This window comes from Panthera onca, chromosome B3, assembly GCF_046562875.1.
Source record: "Panthera onca isolate mPanOnc1 chromosome B3, mPanOnc1 haplotype 2, whole genome shotgun sequence".
Classification (NCBI taxonomy): domain Eukaryota; kingdom Metazoa; phylum Chordata; class Mammalia; order Carnivora; family Felidae; genus Panthera; species Panthera onca.
The window spans coordinates 49,994,956-50,017,937 of NC_138344.1; the positions used below are offsets into that span (position 1 = coordinate 49,994,956).

Here is a 22,982-nt window from a genome sequence, read left to right on the forward strand (position 1 = left end):
ATACGTCTGTATATCTATACTGAGGTCAATCTGCCCTTTGGATTCAAACTGGGTTGTATCAACCTCTAAGTCAACCAAGCCTTACTGTTTGGGTGGGTATATTCTCTACTACCCTTGGGTGGTAAAGACATTTGATATTCTCCATTGCCGACTTGTCTGTGGAATGGGTAATTAAAATGGAGGATGGTTCAATATATATTGAAGCTTTTATGTAATACTCAGAAAAAGAAAAAAAAAATCATTGATTACATTGGCTACCAAAAACCATTGATGCAATGTAGTATTAGCATTTTGTATTTCTAATACTTCCAATTAAATCTTTAACAAAACCTGCACATTAACTCAGCGTTCTCAAAAATAATCATATTTGGGTCCTCTCTTGCATTACTAAAGTACTATATGTTTAATGCTTCCAAAATATTTATCATTACTTATTTTTTTAATGAATACTTTTAGTATTTTTCTTCTTCCTTGGTCTACTTATTCATCATTATCTTATTGTCTTATTTGTTAATACCTGCCTCATGTGTTTGTTCTAACTCTTATTAGAGGATATCTTCTCACCCTTCAGAGAGCAATACATTGGCCATATGATACCCTTCCACATCACGTGTTATTGTACAGGGTCAGAACTCCAGGAACAACTTCACAAACCTAATTCAATTATATTTTTAAACAAAATACCTTGTTGTATGATCCATAAAGTACTATTTCTTTTCTAGATTTTATTATTAACACAATTCAATTGACTTACCTCATGTAAACATGTATATTGTATATGATATGGGGCAACCTTCTCCTCTCCTTTTATCTCCACATTGATTTTCAATCTTATGGCCCCAGATACAGCTGACTTATCTGTCCGTTTCTCTGATAAAGCAAAAAAGTAATTGGTGACTTTTGGAAATATCATATTTTTCATAGAACTTTTCAAAAGCTTAAAAAAGGCTTCCATTTCTAAAAGCCACTTTTCTAGGTCAGGTTTGATTATTAACAACCCATTATGATTCTTGGAAACACAATTTAAAATAATGTGCCTATTATGTGACTAATTGTCAAATGGTGTTATAGATCTTCAAACAAGAAAGCTTAATCAGAAAACCCTGCCATTCTGATACAGATTTCTGTGTACTCAATCAGTTTATACAATGCAATTAATTATTTGGCAATTAAAAGCAAGATAATTTAAAAGTACAATTAACCAGAAAACTATTTTTTCTAAAAGCTTTCTCTTCTCTATGCTTGAAAAGATGAGTCAAAGCTCTAACAAAAAGTTTATTAATAGTTTTCTCATGATTGATTCATAAAGACCTACTAATTCCTAAAGGCCTCCTATTTATTTGGATGGAATCAATATGAAATCAATTCAGTCCGATAACGTACATGTATGTTCAATATGAACTGATCAGTAGATTTAAGAGAAAAAAAGCACAATCACAAAATTCCTAGAAGGTAAATGTACACAGGGGACCTACGTTTGACATCTACTTTATACATGAAATAAAAAGAGGCAAGCTGATCCATTTCACAAATAAAACATAAAGAGGTAGAGTGACAGAGAAAGGTAAAGACTTCCTGACCCTCTTTCTAAGCATAACGGGTTTTAGTCATAAAAGACACAGTCAACCCACGAAGCCTGTTTTCTTATAGTGAAATATCTGCTGACTTTTCATTGTTAATATTCAATAGTCATTATGTTATAAAGATTCTTCTCTTAGAAGTGCCAGGATCATGAGAGTTTCTCTGATTGGCTGGGAGATAGTTGATTCTCAATAAATATTAAAGTTGCCTGCTGGGCCAAAAGAAATCTAAATCCTGGAATCTTTGAGTCACAGACCTCTGTCCAAAGTCCCAGCCAGGGGAGCAATTCTGGTTCTTTGATTTTTTTTTCTTCTTCTTTAAAATAATTTTTTAACCATTTATTCATTTTTGAGAGACAGAGCGTGAGTGGGGGAATGGCAGAGAGAGAGAGGGAGACACAGAATCCAAAGCAGATTCCAGGCTCTGAGCTGTCAGCACAGAGCCTGATGCAGGACTGGAACTCACAGACCGAGAGATCATGACCTGAGGTGAAGTTGGACGCTTAACCAACTGAGCCACGAGGCACCCCTGGTTCTTTGATTTTAACTATAATCATCCCAACAGATCATGGGACACAGGTTCTGCTTAGATGCCCAGAGCTTTTGGTCAAGTCCTCCCATGCATGGTAGAATCAATTCCATGTGATGAAAAAGGAACATTGTCCAAAAAGAACAAATACGGTACCCAGGTGGATTGAACCTACTGAAGGATTTCACACAAATTCAAAACCTGTCCTCAGCCTCCCTCCCTTTCTTCTTCTTCCTCTCCTAAAACTCCCATCAGCAATGAGGGCACAAACATACAAACTGACGGTAAACACGCAAAGACTTCCCTGTCCTGTTGCATCATATTTTCCTCCCCGCCAATGGGAGGACAGTTCCAGCATAAGAGCTTAAATAGCTGATTTTTACTGATTTTACAATAGCTCATTCAAGCTCCTTGGCAAACTATATATATTCACATCAAAAGACATTTGACAGGAAGAAAAGAACATCAAAAGAATTGCTCTTTTGTCAAAAGAACAATTTAAGGAATTTGTTTGAATTCAAACTGCTTTATAAGGTCATGTTTATGTACTACAAAACAAAAAAAGGCTATGTATAGGTAAACTACTTTACAACACAAGTTGTGAGTATTGCACAGAGCTAACGGCCTGAAGGTTACTCTTGCCTAACATCTCTGTTTTCATATAGAAAGTTGTCTTGTAGTATAAACAAGATACAGGAGGATGAGCACTGTAACTGAGTTAAAAATTGCATCAATAATGTAGAAGCAATGAGTTTCTTTACGAAAGATTTCTTAAGGGGCACCTGGGTAGCTCAATCTGTTGAGCAGCCTACTTCAGCTCAGGTCAGGTCAGGATCTTGCTGTCCATGAGTTTGAGCCCCGCGTTGGGCTCTGTGCTGATAGCTTGGAGCCTGGAGCCTGCTTCAGATTCTGTGTCTCCCTCTCTCTCTGACCTTCCCCCACTCATACTTTGTCTCTGTTTCTCAAAAATGAATAAATGTTAAACAATTTTTTTTAAAAGGAAGATTTCTTTAAAATGTATTTTGATATTGGGTTCTTAGTCTAGCTTGAGTAATTTGTGTACAGATATATTATATTTCTTTCTTTAAAATTATTATATTTAGTTTCATTAATTGTATGGCTTTATCCCTTTACTTTTTCAAATTTTACATTTCTTGAAGTGTGTGTGTTTTCAAAAAACCAAAAGCACTCTGATTTTCTACAATATATTGATATCCTGAATGGAAACTCTGTAATCGGGGACTGTGTAAAGTCTTCTTGGATTCACAACCAGCCCTTAAAAATTTAATTAAAACATTTCAGATGATATGACTAAAACATTTTGAATCTGGCAACCACCAGCTTGTTCTCTATATTTATAGATCTGAATCTACTTTTTTGTTTATTCTTTTGGTTTTTTTTTATTTTTTTTTAATTTAATTTTTATTTATTTTTGAGATAATGCGAGAAGCAGAGTGCAAGCGGCAGAGGGGCAGACAGAGGAAGACACAGAATCCGAAGCAGGCTTCAGGCTCTGAGCTGTCAGAGCAGAGCCCGACTCAGGGCTCAAACTCAGCAACCATGAGATCATGACCCGAGCTGAAGTCGGAAGCTTAACTGAGTCACTCAGGCACCCCAATTCTTTTGTTTTTTTATATTCTATATATGAGTAAATGGGGTTGTGGGTATGGGCAAAATAGGTGAAGGGGAGCGGGAGAAACAGGTTTCTAGTTATTGAATGACTAAATCATGGGAATACGAGGTACAGCACAGGGAATATAATCAATGATATTGTAATAGTGTTGCACGGTGATGGATGGTAGCTACATTTCTGTGAGCGTAGCATAACGTACAGAATTGTTGAATCACTATGTTGTACACGGGAAACTAATGTAGCATTAAGTATCAACTACAGGCAAAATTTTTTAAAACACATATTAAGGATCATGTCCTCTATAGAAACTGAGCTGATGCATATATTTTTATTATTATTAAATCAGCACTGATGATTCTCGGTTATTATTCAATTACTGTAAAATTCAAATTAAAACTTCATTTAATTTTTGGTTCCATAATAAAATTTCACTTAAAAAGTCATGCCAACTAAACATATTCTCAATATCTTTATCAACCAAGGAAATATAAGTCCACACATAATTTGGCTTTGCCAATTAGAGACTACTTTTATATCATCATTCAAAAGATAACCAAAATATACTTTTTATTTATTACTGAAATTTCATTAAGGGAACAAAAAGAAATAAATCAAACAGCAAAAAGTCATATGTATCTTTTTCCTGTACATTTGGCAAAGGTTTTGAAGCTCTATTTATGAATTAAAATCTAGAATGGGAGATTTTCCCCCTAAAAGACACCCAATTGATTTTTTGAAAGCCTTTCTCTCTTTATCTCAAATTTACCAACAACTTTCAATAATACTGGACTGAAATAAATATTTCAACAGAATGTTGAAGAACATTGATTATTTTTACTTATATGGGAAGATAACACATGCCACAGGTATTCTGAAATTTTATTTAACTGTTTTTCAAGTAGATTTAAAAATAGTCACCTAAGTTGTACCAGACATCCATCTCTCCACTCAGGGTCCTCACTTCTACAATTGTTTGTCCCAAAAAATCATCTGACTCCTTTTTGAAATGCTGCTTGACTCTGGATTTAATGTCATCATCTTCATCCCACACTCTGACTTTGATTCGATCTGTGGAGTTATGGCACTCACTGAAAATAAATGTGGATAAGTTAACCATTAGTAACTGCTCTAAATGGCATTTGATGTTAGCAACTTATTTTATATATCATTTCTTAATGTTTAGTTTTGAGAGAGAGAGAGAGAATGGGCTGGAAAGGGGCAGAGAGAGAGACAGAGAGAGACAAAGACAGAGGATCCAAAGCAGGCTCTGAGTTGTCAACACAGAGCCCAACTAGGGGCTCAAACTCACTAATGGTGAGATCATGACCTGAACCAAAGTTGGATGCTTAACTGACTGAGCCACCCAGGTGCCCTGCAACTCATTTTAAATCTGTCTAATCCAGAAAGGCATTGCATATTATCTAATAAAGGAGATTTCCCACTGACATAGTCCATCTAGAGGATGTTGTGGGTGTCAAGGATATTGAAAAATATTGCATTAGTTAAGCAGTGTTAATAAGGGGAAATCACATCCTATTCCATCATATTTCCTTTCACTGAACTAGATATAATCAAATATGGGTCAAAAATCTTTGGTGTATTTTCTCTATGATATATTTCCTGTTTGCAATGGTTGTCTAGAACAACATAGGCATGCTCAGAAAATACTGCACCATCAACATAAAGCCATTGTTAAAGATGTGAAGAAAATGGATGTCACAGAGTAAAAATGAGACTACAGTTATGTGCAAGTTCTTAATAAACTAAAAATCCCAGTAAGTGGATAAGATATTAAACCAATTAGCATTAAAGCAAAATCCTTCTGTTTTTAAGATGAAACTGCACACTTAATCCATTCCTCATTTTCAGGTTTCCTCTACCTACTCTTGTTGAAGCCCACACATACTATGTTAGTGTTGCCAACACCTATCATGGTGTTTCCTGACCCTATGGCCTTTGTATACACTTTTCCCTATGCTTCTCTGCCTGCTAACCAATCAATCTTTAAGCATCAGCAGCTAGTCACCTGTTCTCTATAACTGTTTTTGTAGCTATTGATCCAGTTAGGATCATCAATGATGAGCTCCAATTTGTTCTACACATGCATTCACTCTAGCATAAGGATCTTCAACCTGGGGTCAGTGAATGAATTCTTAACATACAAAATATATAAAGAGCTTATAAATCCCAAAACCTCAAAAACAAATAATCTAGTTAAAAATGGGCAGAAGACATGAACAAGCATTTTTCCAAAGAAGATATACAGATGGCCAAGAGACACATGAAAAGATACCAACACCACTCATCATCAGGCAAATGCAAATCAAAACCATAATGAGCTATCACCTCACATCTGTCAGAATGGCTAAAATTAACAACACAGGAAACAACAATGTTGGCAAGGATATGGAGGAATGGGAACCCTCTTACACTGTTGGTGGGAATGCAAACTGGTGCAGCTACCCTGGAAAACAGTATGGTGGTTTCTCAAAAAGTTAAAAATAGAACTACCCTACTAAGATCCAGCAAATGCACTAGTAGGTATTTACCCAAAGGATACAAAAATGCTGATCCAAAGGGGCACATGCACCCTGATGTTTATAGTAGCATTATCAACAAGAGCCAAATTATGGGAAGAGCCCAAATGTCCATCAACTAATGAATAGATAAAGAAGATGTGGAATATATATACATACAATGGAATATGACTCAGCCATTAAAAAGAATGAAATCTTGCCATGTGCAATGATATGGATAGAAGCATAATACTAGAGAGTATTATGCTAATAAAAATAAGTCAGAGAAAGACAAATACCATATGATTTCACTCATATGTGGAATTTAAGAAACAAATGAATATAGGGGATAAAAAAAAGAGGAAAATCAGAAAATAGACTCTTAACTATAGAGAACAAACTGAGGGTTGCTGAAGGGGAGGTGGGCAGAGGGGATAGGTTAAATGGGTGATGTATATTAAGGAGGGAACATGCGATGAGCAGTGGGTATTGTATGTAAGTGGTGAATCACTAAATTCTACACCCGAAACTAATATTACACTGTATTTAACTAAATGAAATTTCAATAAAACTTGAAGAAAGAAAAAAAGAATAATAAAATGACTTCATCTTTATTTTCTTTCAACTATGACCATAAACAACAAACCAGAGCAGTGTCATCAATACCTGTAAGATTTTATCACTAATAAAACCACAGATATTTACATGTAGCATCACGAGTAATGACTGTAATATTATTTGTAACTATTATTTCCCCTACTAAAGGTATTCTTCAAAGTAATTGATTTTCTTTTCAATTCCATGTATTTTATTTCATGCATTTACAAATACATGATTTTGAAAACAGTCCGTAGTTTTCACCGGATTGCCAAATGGACTAATGGCATAAAACATACTTAAGGACTCTTGACAGTATGCTCTCTCTTCCATTAACCTATGAGGCAAAATCATACCGTACATTTAAGAATAAAGTTTGGAATATGACATGGCAGTGTGAAAATTATAGCCGCACTATTTCTATGTAAAGTAAGAGTTTTTTACAGAGAGCACTCTGGAAATTTCTGGAATTTTTTTTATTGTTAACTAATGTTTAGGGGCACTAATGGCATAAGATGGGTTTGGCCAGGGATTTGGACACCTTACCATCTACTGGACAGCCTGCATGATTTGAAACGATACAAAAGTATTAATTAAAATGCAAAATCCATTGAAGATCACCTCAGTTTGAGATTTTATTTATATAAAAGCACCAACTCTTTTGCACATTTTAAGATTTGAAATTTCCGGTGCACCTGGGTGACTCATTCAGTTAAGCATCAGACTCCAGCACAGGTCACCATCTCATGGTTTGTAAATTTGAGGCTCAAGGTCGGGTGCAGAGCCTGACTGGGACTCTCTCTCTCTGCTCCTCCCCTACTAGCAACCTCTCTCTCTCAAATTACATCAACTTTTTTTTTAATGTTTATTTTTATTTTTGACAGAGAGAGAGAGACAGACAGACAGACAGAAAGATATACCATGAGTGGAGGAGGGGCAGAAAGAGAGGGATGCAGAGATGCCGAAGCAGGCTCCAGGCTCTGAGCTGTAAGCACAGAACTTGACATGGGGCTTGAATCCACGAACTGAGAGATCATGACCTGAGCTGAAGTCGGATGCTTAACCAACTGAGCCACCCAGGTGCCCCAAAATATATAAATAAACTTTAAAAAAAGTTTTAAAATTTCCTAGAAAACAGCTAGTATGTAAATCACCAAAGGCCAAGTTTATTGTTGTTGCTGTTCTGAACTTTACCAAGAGTTGTTTTCTGCTTTGAGAAATTATATTACCGGTGTCAAAATCACTTCAAGTATTTGAATCAAAGTATTTGTATCAGTCTGCAGTTGAAATAGTCACATATATGCTAATTCTACCAACAGATGAAAGCATACATCTACTACATTATGTGTTCCAGGGTACTTGATCCTTATATATTAAAATACATTATAAAACACATTTTTCTTTATATCATAGTTGGAATATTATGCTTATTTTTTGACATTATATTGATAAAATTGCATATTATTTTGTTTCAACATAAAAATGTCATCATGAATTATATCATATAAAAGGGGTCATTAGGACTAATACTGTTGAGAACTACTAACTACTTCTACCTGACTTATGAACCTCAGTTTATTTATCTATAAAAAGGGGGTAATAATACCTATCTTAGAAGATATTTTTGGAAATTAAAATAATATTCTATAACAGCTAGTACAGTGACTCTTAAGTGTTTGTTCTATAGTTGGCACTAATATAACGTCCTTATTTCATGAGTTATTTTTGAAGTTAGTAACTATGTTTATTAATATCTACATTCTTGACTTGGTTTCTAGCATGCATCTAGCATTAAAAAACATATTCATTACATATCTGCAAAGTTTTGCCAAAATAAAATGCTATTATACTTGAAGGAAAAATAATGTCATCCTTCTTAGATCATTTTTATCAAAGAAATTCTCTAATTTTGATAACTATTTTACTATAATAATATGGTGTAAATAACAGGAAAAGAAGAAGAATTAAATCAATGAAACTGTATCTACTGCAACTAACAAAACCACTTTCAACCACCCAGAACAGTTGGAAGAGATGATAGCACAGGTGTGGCCTATTCACTCAGGATCCTAACACACCTGAAATTAGAGTAGGGAGATTAGACAGAGGAATCATTACCATTTTATCCAAAATGTATATTAAAAATAGCTCACAATTTCTTTGCTATCACAAAGAAAATAAAGTCAATGTAGGAAAAAAAAAAAACAACCCAGCTCCCAACCCATTTGTCTCATTCTTAGAAAAACAAAAGAAAACTTAGAATATCAGTAAAAATAGTTATCATTGCCATAAACTTAAAACTCAAGATGTTACAAAGGCAGAAAGAAATCCTTCTTGTCACCTTTTGATAAAATAAATCTCAGAGTTCACATACATCCTAGGAAACAGACATCAAATATAATTTTTACCTGCAAATAATAGGCACGATAAATAGCAAACTCTGGATAATAAAGATTGGTAAACATTTCTAGAACCTATTATTTAACAAGATCAAAACATCCTGTCTTGTTTCTAGGAATAAATTTTTGAGGGCCTAGGCTTTGTTATAAATTTAAGGTAAAGATTTTTAGCTTATTATATATATATACAACACACACAAAAAATAATCCATATACAAGAGTAATAACACATATATGTGTATACAAATAAACACACATAGGTATAACTTTTCTTTTTCCTTGTACATACTTCATAAATGTATACGTATACATATATATTTTGTTTTTCTAAGTGTGTATGTGTGTATAAATATGCCAAGTGGAGAGATAACACTGTAATATCTTTATTTTCAAATTCCTATTTAGAAATAGCTTCTCTGTTTTGTACCAGATGTAATTACACCTTCTAAATGATTTTTCACATTTCCATTATTTTCTCCATTAATTTAGTTTGTATTTTTTATTATAACATCAAGAGTTCAATATTCCCTCACCCCATATACCCAAGTGCTCATTCACCCATTTAGCAGTTATTTATTGAGTCTTTTATTTATTGAGTCTATTATTTATTGAGTTATTTATTGCGTCTTTTAATCTACAGACACAAGTGAGACTTCGTGAGGTTAATTCACCCAACCATACTCTTCCTTTCTTAATGTCAAAATGAATTGCATGTGATATTAATGGATTCAGAACAAATATAATCAGTGATGGGCCCCTATTCTTGTGATTTTGCTGAAAGGAATTTAAATATCTCTGTGTGTCTCATTGATTCTATTTTTTCTATTTTTTAATTAAGTAAACCTTTAAATTTAGAATAATTATAAATTGAGAGAAAAGTTGCAAAGAGAATACAGAGAGCTCTGCATGTCCCCCAGACAGATTCCTCTATTATTAACATCTTACACTACTAACATTGTTTCTATTTTTTTTCTCAGGAAGACATGCCAGTTCCTACTTTATCTTTCCCAGAGTTTTTTTTAAAGAATATTAAAAAATAAACAATGTTTGCTATTATGGTTTGGGTTTAAGCCATCAGAAACTTACATTTTAATCTCCGCAAAGACTGGTGGGATTACCGTTGCAAATGCTGGAAATAAGAGGAGGATTTTGCAATGCATATAAAATCAGAGATTTAGTTTAAGGCAGTGTGGCAAAGAATAATCACAGACGGATGCTTGGCATCTCTGAATATGCGCTTTCCATTTTGACTACATTCCTCCTTTATGTTCCTCATCTTCTCAAGAAAGACTGAAGCTAGATAACTCATATTCCTAGATTCCTCTGTAGCTATGACCCAGATATTTGACCCGCATTCCAGCAAGATCCGAACTCAAAATTGAACAAAGTGAAGCAGTGGCTCTCTTCTGAGGATTTGCTCTTTTGGAAACAGAGGTGGTGGGGGCTTTAATATTTTGACATAGAGTTTCTGGTATTTAGTTATGAGGAGCAAAAGTACTGGATAAAGATGGCAATGTTGTTTTCTCCAAAGAAACCCTATGATATAATTGGACATTGTTTCTCTACAGTAGCTTCAAAGGCAGGCACTTGACCTCTCCAAAAACCTTGAGCAACTTAACAATGTAAGAAATTATCTTTCTTCTTCATAAACTAGAGTGAACTCTGTTGCTTGCAAAAGAATACAGAGGAATGTAGTAATTTTTAAACAATGAAGGGAGCTTCAATAACAGAGATTATGTGGAATTGATCATGGAGGACATGATGGGGACAGACAGTGAAGATTTAATGACCTCAGTCTGGAAAGCCAATTCATTTTGAAATGCAGTAGCAAAACAACTGGTCAAACTGTTTCTTGCTATGCCCTGGAACTCTGACCACATGGCAAGCAAAGCTTTTTTATTACGTGAGTGGTAGGAATAAAATTTAGAATGTCTCCTTGTGCTTATTAAATTTTGCTGCTTTCAAAATGCACTACAGTGGAGGTGCACTCAAACTAAATCTAGACAGTCTGTAAGCAGAGATGCCAAGAAGCACAGCTATGCCCAATGAGGCTCACTCTGCTTGTGTCCTGCAATATAAATTGAGGATATCATAATTTGGAACCCTGCAAGGTTGAGAAAAGCCAGCTCCTTCTGTACATAAAAATGTGATGTGTATTTAACAAGAAGGGGTCTCTAAGCGCAACTTCAAAAAGATAAAACTGCTGTCTCTGGGCTTTTCAAACACTTTCCTTCCGGAGGTCTCCGAGTGACAGTGAAGAGAACTGAGAGGCAAAGCTGAGATTCCTGGTGTTGCATTCTCACCCTGGCATACTTACTGTTTTGCAGAGGGTGAGGCAGCAGCTATCAGGTTAAGAGAATTAGAGCAGAGGAGCCAGTAGTGAAGAGTTAAAATTTCCAGACCTATGTGGTTACTCGTAAAACTGTGCTGAAGCCCATCTTCTGGAATCCTGGTAAATATTTTCCAGGGAAGAGTATTGCCAAATGTGCCTCAGCCTGGCTACAGCTGTACTTAAAGCAAATGCGTTGCTCTTCATATCATCATCATGATCGTCATAATGATTATCATCATCATCTGTCTCACTGATTTTTATGTCATCCTCATGCAAGAGCCCTGCTAATCTTCTCTGTATTGTTCTGATTTTAGTATATGTGCTGCCAAAATGAGCACTTTTTAATTATTTTTAGAGCCCACTTTCATTTGCTTTCAAATTTCCATAGTACCTGCTTAGAGTATAGGCATTGACAAATTGGACAAGGAAGGTGTCCCCAAATGTAGAACCAAGAACCTGGAGGAAAATGGATGACAGAAATTCATCTGGAAAGTACAAGGGCCTGCCAGATTGGTTAGCCAAGCACTATTTCCGACACTAGGATCACCAAGTCCTGAGTGTACCTGGCCAGTAGGACTCTGTATTTGCTGATGTACCAACAAAGGTCTTATCTTTCCTACTTTCCCTATTACTGAATGAGACTTCTAAATTAGTATTACCTTATCTCCTTTTCTCACCACAATAATACATTGGTAACTTTGGAGGAAGAGAACTTTAATTTGTAAGACGTAGCATCACAAAGATCCAAACCTGGAGCTGACGGAGAGACTACCCAGACATCATGGACTTCAAGTTAACTGCAGAAACTGGATACAATTTTGGGATTGCCTACTTGGGAAGGGTGAGGATGAATTCATTTTATTCAAATTAAATAAAGAGATAGAAAGGTTGAATATAAATGTTAAATAGTCAAAGAGGTAGAAGGTGGCAGATACTATAAACATGTTCACTCAACAACCTTTCAACCCCTCCTTTTCCTTTTCTACTTTTATGTAAGTCCTTCAGCCTCCCTAGTCACTGGAAATGACCACTCGACATAGTCCTTTTAATCCAATATAAGCCCAAGTCTTCTGGTCTTGTCTATTATATTTTCTTCTTTTACTATTCTGGAATGTGGATATAGAATAGCTTTCACTAAAGATGTTAAAACAAAAAACTGGATAAGCTTTGTTCTTTGATGGAATATAATTCAGTTACTGTATTAGCCCTCAAATCCCTGTACCTGTAATTCCTACTGCATGAAATAAACCACTTTTTACTAAGCTATAGTTGTGGTTTAATGTGAAAGTAAATGAAATTCTAATCAAATTAAGTAGGAAAATTATTTAAAAAAACTATAAAGTTCATTTTTGCTTGATTGCCTCGGATACAATTTAAAACAATTAATTTTTATACTTGCTGTGTTTTATGCTATTTCTTAACTACTTAATGTGTTCCCCAAACCCTGACTTTTATGAAAACACAAAGTTTTGCATTTAAGATGGGAAATGACAGGCTCACATAAGAAAACAAAATTTGACAGCAAGAGAAATATCTTTACATACAAGAAAAAAAAATCTGTCACATATAATAGAAAAAGCATAGTCTGATTAAATCTTTCTCCACTAGACCATATCCAACCTGATTATTTATCTAACCCAGACTTCTAGTTTAGTTTACCAGTTTGTGAATTTGGCTTTTTTATCAGCAAAGAATAAGATATTTTACTGCACAAACACTTGAAAAATAAAATGAATATTGTTAGAGCCATTTGCTTTGTGGTTTTCCTTTAAAAATAATTCCCTTCTTAAAGAGTGGATGATATGTCCAATTTTATGGTTTTTCATTGTTAAAGACTGGTTTTGTTTCCATGGGAATACAATATTTTATTTCTTACCAAATTAAAGGAAAACATTTCCCCCCCCAGGACTCAGAATTTTTATGTGTGTCTGTGTTTTTGTTTTTGTTTTTGTTTTTAAATATATGAAATTTATTGTCAAATTGGTTTCTATACAACACCCAGTGCTCATCCCAAAAGATGCCCTCTTCAATACCCATCACCCACCCTCCCCTCCCTCCCACCCCCCATCAGCCCTCAGTTTGTTCAGTTTTTAAGAGTCTCTTATGCTTTGGCTCCCCCGCTCTAACCTCTATTTTGTGTGTGTGTGTGTGTGTGTGTGTGTGTGCGTGTGTCTGTGTTTTGTTTTTAATTCATAGGTACCATATCTCTGTAGAGCCAATCAATGTTTTGCCAATTTTTTTTGGCTGCCATCCAAATGACTAATTTCTTTATAATTATTTATTCCAATTTTGCAAATGGTTTCAGTGCAAATATGTTTAGATTTAGAGTTTCCTGGAGATGGCCCAATATCCATCTCTAATGGCTAAAGCAAAACAAAAAGAAAAACAAAACCCACTCCTTACTCAAATTACCAGAGTTTAACCCATTCTGAGAAAACCTGCTTTACCTACACAGATGCCCATGAATTTTATAAAGTCAATAAAGCCTAAATTCAATGCAAAGAAAAACACGCCCTTGCTCAAGTAATCATACTTTGATGGGAAGTCATTACTAATGTAGTTTATCAGCAAATAGTTGTTAAACGGAAACCGCACCTATAATGGCACTGGATCTAATGAAGAAAGTAAAATACATCTCTCGAGGCAATTATATCACATAAAAAGCCAATAGGAAGTGATGTTACATTAAAAATCATGTCTATTAAAATTATATAAAATTATAGCCATACCTTTTAAGTGTAGCAAATGAGATTTCTATAATATTTTAAATGGTATTGTACTGAGTTTGGTTAATAGAAACATTTAATAAAAGAGACTAAATATATATGAGTAAATATGTGTGGGCGTATGCACTAACAAGTTATAAGGGTATATATCAAAATGTAGGTGGTAGAATTCAAAACAATTTGTATTTTATTTTCATATTTATCTCTTACAATCAACAAAAGCGTACTTTAAAATATCTAGTAATTGTAAATAATCCCACTTCAACTCAGGCTGGAAGGCAGAACATTGGCTGAGAAAATCATCAGCCAGAAACCAGCAAGAGCCATCCCGAGGCAAAGCAGCAGCAGCAGCAGCCTTTTAAACAGTAATTAAATTCTCTAGTTACATCTTAATTCCTTAAACCCTGACCCATCAAATGGAAATAATGTGAGACACTCAGTGTTCACATTTCCTTTTAGTGATTTATTATGAATTATGTAGCCCACTTTCACTTCAATATTGATGTCTCATTTGTTACTGAAGGAAGATCCCAACCCTATTACCTCTGAAGTGTATTATAGCACAGGAACAAATTCTAAGTTCAAAACCCAGGGACAGTGCACAGCGACTTTTCTCATCTGCATTTATTAAGGACAAGTTATGGGTATCAGGATCAAAATAACAGCCCCTAATATTTTACTCTGAAGTTTTCATGAGGTTTTTCTTTGTAGTAATAGAGTATTGGAGATCCATTCTATAAATTAATGACAAAGCAGATAAAAATAACAAGAAATGAATTATATTTTTAGTGGCACTTCCAAAAAAGGACAGGAGGTGAAGAGGGATTCATGCACTGCCTGAAAGAGCCCTTGAAATGTCACAGATCGCAGAACCAAAAGGCAAAGGATTACCTGGTAAGATACACCCATTTGCCTGCCCTACCTTCAAGCCTCACAATTAGATAATAAATACCTCAAAGTCTTGTATTCTAATTTTATATCTAGTGTTTTCTCCACAGATACTATATTGCAGAATAAGAATTATTCTTATTATTCTTAAGAATTATTAAATACTATTTATTAAATACTAAGAATTATTCTTTTTTTCTTTTTTTTTTTAACGTTTATTTATTTTTCAGACAGAGAGAGACACAGCATGAACGGGGGAGGGGCAGAGAGAGAGGGAAACACAGAATGGGAAGCAGGCTCCAGGCTCTGAGCCATCAGCCCAGAGCCCGACGCGGGGCACGAACCCGCGGACCACAAGATCGTGACCTGAGCCGAAGTCGGACGCTTAACCGACTGAGCCACCCAGGCGCCCCAAGAATTAGTATTCTTAAGAATTATTAAATACTATTAAAATTTTAGCATTAATTAATCAAAACTAATGATGTTAAGATAATAAAAGAAGGGCACTACTGGGTGGCTCAGTGGGTTAAGCATCCCACTCTTGATGCTCAGGTCATGTTCTTGGAGTTTGTGGGTTTGAGCCCCACACCCGGCTCTGTGCTGACAGCATGGAGCCTGCTTGGGATTCTCCCTCCCTCTCTCCTTCTTTCTTTCTCTGCCCCTTTCCTACTCATTCTCTCTCTCAAAAATAAATAAATAAATAAATAAATAAATAAATAAATAAATGGATAATAAAGGCAAAAAAAAAAAAAACTTTAGACAAATACGTTACTGCCCATTTTGCTGTGGAAAGAGAGATTAGGAAGACAGAGATCAGAAAATAGAAAGATATATATGATATGCATATGTGGAGGCTGAAAGTATAAACTAGTAAAGACAAAGAGTAAAATTGTGATATTCAGGGACTGAGTTTGGGAGAGTAAGAGAGGTTTTGTTTAAGGGTACAAACTTGTAACTAGTAGATAAATGAGTCCTGGAGAGCTAATGCATGGTAGACTGAATACAGACAACATTACAATCATCAAATGTACTTAGAGACTAGATCATAATTATTCCCACCACAAAAAAAGAAATAACTATGTGATATGATAGAGGCACTAACACCATATTAGTAATATTACAATATATTAATGTATGAAATTAAGGTATTATACACCTTAAATTCATATAATGTTTTTTTTTTTTAATTTCTTTATTTAAATGTAAGCAGGTTAACATACAGTATAGTATTGGTTTCAGGAGTAGAACCCAGTGATTCATAACTTACACGTCACACTCAGCGCTCATCCCAACAAGTGCCCTCCTTAATCCCCATCACCCATTTATCCCAACCCCACCCAATACCCCACCAGCACCCCTCAGTTTGTTCTCTGTATTTACGAGTCTCTTGTGGTTTGCCTCTCTATTTGCTTTATCTTATTTTTCCTTCCCTTCCCCTATGTTCATCTGTCGTGTTTCTTCAATTCCACATATGAGTGAAATCATATAATATTTTATTTTCCCTGCCTGACTTATTTGGCTTAGCATAGTACACTCTAGATCCATCCACATTGTTGCAAACGGCAAGATTTCATTCTTTTTGATCCCAAACCAGATAAAAACCCCACTAAAAATAAGAATTTCAGGCCAATATCCCTCATGAAACTGGATGCAAAAATTCTCAACAAGATACTAGCAAATCACATTCAACTGTACATTAAAACAATTATTCACTCAGATCAAGTGGGATTTATTCCTGGGCTGCAGGACTTGTTCAATATTCTCAAATCCATTAGTGAGACACACCACATTAATAAAAGAAAGGATAAGGACCATATTATCCTTTCAATAAATACAGAAAAAGCACTTGACAAAATAGAGCATCTTTTCTTGATAAAAACCCTCAAGAAAGGAGGGATAGAAGGAACATAGCTCAACATCATAAATCCATACAATGTTACACCTCAAATGTATTTCAAGTAAAAATAGCAGGTATAAAACTGGAGGCCCAAATGGCACTCTCAAAAATAGGAGAAATGTTTATGTGCATAAGAATGTGTATCTAAGACGGGTGTGGTTTCTACTCACCATTTCTTTGGTGCACCATGTATTTTTCCAAGCTCACTTTATTCATTGTTTTTCTTAGGACAAGTATTTCCTTTCCCTACTCCCGTACCTGATAAACATTTACCTGTCTTTCAAAACTCAGATGAAATATCATCTGTGAATGAAACTTCCCTGAGAGTTTCTGTGGCTTTTTTCTCATATTTTAATCCCTCATACCTGTAGCAAATACTCAAAATTGCTTATTGGAGAAAGAAAAAAAAAAAAAAAGAAATATCACAGAGTTCCTGTTTCTCCACATTCTCACCAACACTTATTAGTTCTGGTCTTTTCTATTTGCCATTCTGACAGGTACAAGGTATATCTCATTGTGGATTTGATTTACATTTCCCTGATGATTAGTGACGCTGAGCACCTTTGCATGGGTCTATTGGCCATCTGTATTTTCTTTGGAAAATTGTCCATTTAATTCCTCTGACCATTTTTTAACATAATTGTTTGTGGGGTTTGCAGTTGAGTTTTATAAGTTCTTTATCTATTTTGGATATTAACCCCTTATCATATATATCATTTGCAAATACCTTCTCCTATTCAGTAGGTTGCTTTTGTTGATAGTTTCCCTTACAATGCAAAAGCTTTTTCTTCTGTGTTGTTAACTATGTGGAGAAAAGGGACACTGTTGGTGGGAATGTAAATTGGTATAGCCACTGTGGAAAACAGTATGGAGGTTCCTCAAAAAATTAAAAATAGAAATACTCTACTATCTAATAATTCCACTACTTGGTGTTTACCCAAAGAAAACAAACACAAACTCAAAAAGATACATGACCCCTATGTTCACTGCAGCCTTATTTATAATACCCAAGATATGAAAGCAACCAAAGTGTCCACTGATAGATGAATGGATAAAAAAAGATGTACACACACATATGCACACATATCACAATGGAATATTACACAATCCTTAAAAAGGATGAGATCAAGCCACTTGAGATAACATGGATAGATGCTATGTAGATAACATGGATAGATGGAGAGGGTATTACGCTAAGCAAAATAAATCAGACTGAGAAAGACAAATACCGTATGGTTTCACACATATGTGGAGTCTAAATATCAAATGAACAAACAAATGGTAAGAATCAGACCTATAAATAAAGAAAAGTGATGGCTACTAGAGGAAAGGGTTGTGGGAAGATGGGCAAAATGGGTGAAGGGGAGTGGAACATACAGGCATCCATTTATGGAAGGAGTAAGTCATGGGAATAAAAAGCACAGCATAGGGAATATAGTCAGTAATGTTGTAATAGTGTTGCATGGTGACAGATGATGGCAACATTTCCGGTGAGCACAGCATAACACACAGAGTTGTTGAATCACTATGGTATACACTGGAAACTAAGGTACCATTGTGTGTCAACTAAAATAAATAAAATATCAGTTAAGAGTAATCATACTCTTGTGATAGCTCATTCAACATTACAAATATATTCATGTTTAAATTCGTGGCACAATTATGTAGTTGAAATTGAACCATTTGTTTGAAGTTAGAAATAAAGTCCACTTTAGATGTGTGCTTGACATTTATTTGCCATTTGAATACAGACATCATCTTCCCAAGTCTGACTTTAAGTGGTGACATGCATTTTTTTCTTAAACTTACTTCTCCCTGAAATAAAGAAGCTGTATGTCAACGACTTGTAAAGCAAAATATAATACAACTATAAAGGTCCTGGAAGAGTGTATGTTGCCATTGTTTTGTGGTTATCTTATTATAGCTCCAATACCCCAAGGTCTGTGATGCAGAGAAGTTATGCCATTTTCATTTTACTTTCAAGGCCAAAGTGTATTAGGCTTGATTGAATAATAAAAAAGGCTTGGAAAAATATCTACCTGATACAAATTTCATTTGAGCCACTTACTAGAAATATGATTTGGGTCAAATTATGCAGTTACATTGAGTCTCCATGTCCAATCTATAAAGTTAGAATATCAATAATTATCTGTTAAAGATGATTATTTATATAACGCTTAGAATGATATTGGGCATTTAGGTTTTTAAGTACAGCTAAGGAATGAATGCAGCTACTTTTATGACTCAAACATATAAATATCATTTGCCTCTAACAGAGAAGAACAAGTTACTGCAGATACAGGAAACAGGAAAACATATAATTAGTCTGGTTATCAGAATAGGAAATTTATTAAATAATCAATGTATACTAATGCAATAAAATCTTATTCAACTAACAGCTCAGAGACCAGAGCCAGCTTTGGATTCTGTGTCTCCCTCTCTCTCTGCCCCTCCCCAACTTGTACTCTGTCTCTCTCTCTCTCTCAAAAATAAATAAATAAACAAACAAATAAATAAATAAATAAATAAAACATTTTTAAAAATTAAAAAAAGAAGATTGAGCATCCTTTTACCAATTTTCACTGCAATGAGCATAATTCATGTTATTATATATTTGTATTCAGTGCATTATTTATTAAATGTCTGAAAAGGTGGGAAAAAAAAACTAATAAAAAGTACCCTTCTCTGCACCCCTCTCACACCCTGTATATCCAAGAGACCTCTACAGAGCTTATGACTATTTCTGGCCAGAGAAAAAGGATTCAACTAAATAGGCAGAATTTATCTCGGGGGAGAACAGAATCAGTGAGCATTAGTTTCTATGGCACCTAACTTGCCTTTCTCTTAGATTCTCCCCATTACCCTTTATTAGAAAAGATGAGTTCTCTTCTCCCACGAAACTGTAAAGCAATGATGGAAAGGTCAGCAACAAGTTGCAGTTACAACAACCATCTGATCAGACTTTATGTGAACACTACACTTGAATCAGGAGCAGCAATCAGGTAATTGCTATTAGCTAATTAGGTAAATACTATTAGCTAACAGCCATCTCATTCCCAGTATCAGCAACACAGCACAGCTTAAGGAAGACTTCAGCAGTGATCATTAAGGAATTGCAAAAGAAGAGAAGCAATGTCTGGGAATCATACATTCCAATTAGCTTTTCCACTTAAATCTAAGCTTCAACCAACTATCTGGAATGGGGTAACTGCATTCACGAATTCATAAATAGTAACACTGGTTATATTTCAGTCCTCCCTGGACTCTTTTGAGGTGGATGCTACAAAAAATACCAAGAGATGAAATCCAAAAAGAAAAAAAAAAATAACAAGCCACTGCACAAACACAACAAAGCAACTGATAGCATCTGTGATATTTGGGCATCTACATTAGCTACACTTTATCACTAAAATGAAAACTCAAAGTGTCTTGAAAATTTAAGGTGAATGTTTGTAATTATGAACAGCTAGAAGAAAAATTTAGCCAAACATTTGACTGTTTTCAAACTTCCAAAACTTTGTATAACAAACATAAAACAATCCAATTTCATCAACTGTACACACAATTTAACAAAAGTATGCAAAAACATTATCAACCAGATACAAAGTTAAGACTGATTATTCAGGTAAAATTTTAGTATAAGATACTTTAAATTGAATCATATGAAGTTGCCATTTCTACAGGTCAGAAGGGTTGACTATCAGCAATTTCATATGACCCAACCTAGTAATAAACAGTTTTATATAATGAAGTTTTGTTTGTATCCTAGTTTGTACTTGGTAAGATTAAAGAAATAAAAAATAAATAAAAACAACTAGTGCATTCACAAAAACTTGCCCGAATATTAATCAAGATACTGAAGCAATTAAGAGAGGTATGGGAGGGTACTGTGTATGTATGTATTTATTTAATAGGCTCCATACCCAACACAGGATTGAACTCACAATCCCGAGATTATGAGTCCAATGCTCTACCAGCAGAGCCAGCCAGGTGCTCCTGGGAGGGCAAATTAATTACCAGATAATTTAACAATGCAGTTGAGAAAGCTGTGGAGATCTTCAAGATTTACTAAATTTGATTCTCTTGAGAATGGCATCGATCCCAGAGGAGATCACTAAAATATTATCATAAATGCTTTACAAGCAACACATCTACTCTTCAAGGATTTTCCCAACCCACTCCTCCAATGCAACAGTAGATTAATTTTGTCTAGTCAAAAAATACAAAGATTTTAAGCTCATGTGGGAATTTTATTGTCCTGACATTTGACCCCAAAGTGGAAGACCTTCAAAACTTCTGGCTGTTAAGGAGTTTAGTGGGTTCTAGAAAGGTAAGATCCATACTCTTAAGGGGCAGTAAATTTTTTAAAAATTAGATTTTAAATAAGGGGTGAAAAAAGAATAGAGTTTAAGAATTAAAAAAAAGGAGGGGGGTGAATAGTAAAAGCTAGGCAAAACAGTCACAGATGTAAGGTCACCGCCAGATGAGAAAGTCAGTGAGGAGTTAACCAGGTTGGCAGATAGCATTCACAAATATGTGTTACTCTTGACTTGCATGTTGCACAAATTCCTGGTATGTACATAAAAAGTCTTCTAGAAGGACTCACTATTCCTGATTGTACATGGCTACTAGCTGTTTTTAGAAATACTTTCTAACCTCTGAGCTCTCGGAAAAGCCAGTGCACAAATGTATCAACTTAATTTTCCCTCAATTTACCATTTTCTCCACAACTTTACTCCTATATTGCAAAATATTTTGTGTTCAAATCATTTAGTTTCTTTTAAATCCTAATGACTGAATACACAACTGAAAAATAAAACTGGATTAGTTGCTTCAATTTCTCCTTGGAACAAAGCAAGGTATAAATGAGCAATAGTTTACAATTAAATATTTAATTACGCATTAAATAGTTAAGCATTAGAGAATAAGACTTTAAATAACTTTAAATATAAATCTTATGTTAGTAGTGTTAAAAAAATAAAGTCACTGTCTCCTTTTTTTGATGGAATTTTCCAAACACACATACTTAATTATCTGTCAATAGTAAACTTTCATAAAGTAATAAATGTATGATGTCAGAAAGATCCTTGGATATCATCTTGAGGTATGCTAAATGTTCCCACAGAATTCGTGGTAATTTTCCACCCTGTGTGTGTGTGTGTTTTTTTTTTTTTTTTATCCTTACTTCTGTGTGGAAAGAGTGAAAAAGGATAACACGATCTAGTCAAAACAAAAAGCTCAAGAGGTTACTTTCACTGCTTATTTCACTCTAACCAAATAAAAATTCATTTTGTACTTTTTGTCCCTTCAGGTCCAATTCAATTCAAAAGCAGCAAAGTTTGTCAGATAGACACATAGCTGAAAGAAAATAACAAGCTTATTATGAAGGCTAAGGACATTTATAGAATTTTCATCAGGCAGGAAAACAGATACCGCAAATACTAAAAAAAAAAATGTCCAAGTTCACTAAATAATTCTCAAGGAGCATACACAGAGAAGAAAAATCTTTGGAACTTCTTGGGGAAAAAATGTCACTGGAGGAACAGTAAGAAGGAAGAAGTTGGGGTTAAGAAATAGTGAAAATGAAAAAAAAGTTTATAAAAGACACTTTCATTGGTAAGAAATTAACTTCAGAAATTATCATTTGAAAATAATTATTAAGTATATTCTTTAGAAAAAATATTTTTAGGTTTATTTTTTACCCAACATCATTTTAGGAGATCCTCTCCCTCAAGGAGCTCAAAATATAAGTGCAAAGAGAACACTAATGTACATAAAAGACATGAAAATCATTATGGACTAAAACAAAAATGATCTAAAATGTTGTGTAACTACTAGGAAAATACCATCAGTGCAAGTGGATGTGCCTAAGATGTCACAATTTT

At 34.6% G+C, this 22,982-nt stretch overlaps 1 protein-coding gene and 1 non-coding gene across 4 annotated transcripts in view; both read right to left on the minus strand.

Moving 5' to 3' along the window:
* UNC13C (unc-13 homolog C) overlaps window positions 1-22,982 on the minus strand; it is a 612,857-nt gene that overhangs the window by 299,361 nt on the left and 290,514 nt on the right. For all 3 annotated transcript variants that reach the window (XM_060618476.3, XM_060618475.3, XM_060618477.3), the window contains exons 14-15: window positions 4,661-4,830; window positions 755-870 (exon numbers count right to left, since the gene is read on the minus strand). In XM_060618476.3, coding sequence (XP_060474459.1) covers window positions 755-870; window positions 4,661-4,830 — 286 coding nt within the window. The remainder of the gene's footprint in view (window positions 1-754; window positions 871-4,660; window positions 4,831-22,982) is intronic.
* Window positions 11,818-11,924, minus strand: LOC132670501 (U6 spliceosomal RNA). The gene has a single exon (XR_009606738.1). It is a non-coding gene; the product is annotated as a U6 spliceosomal RNA (small nuclear RNA).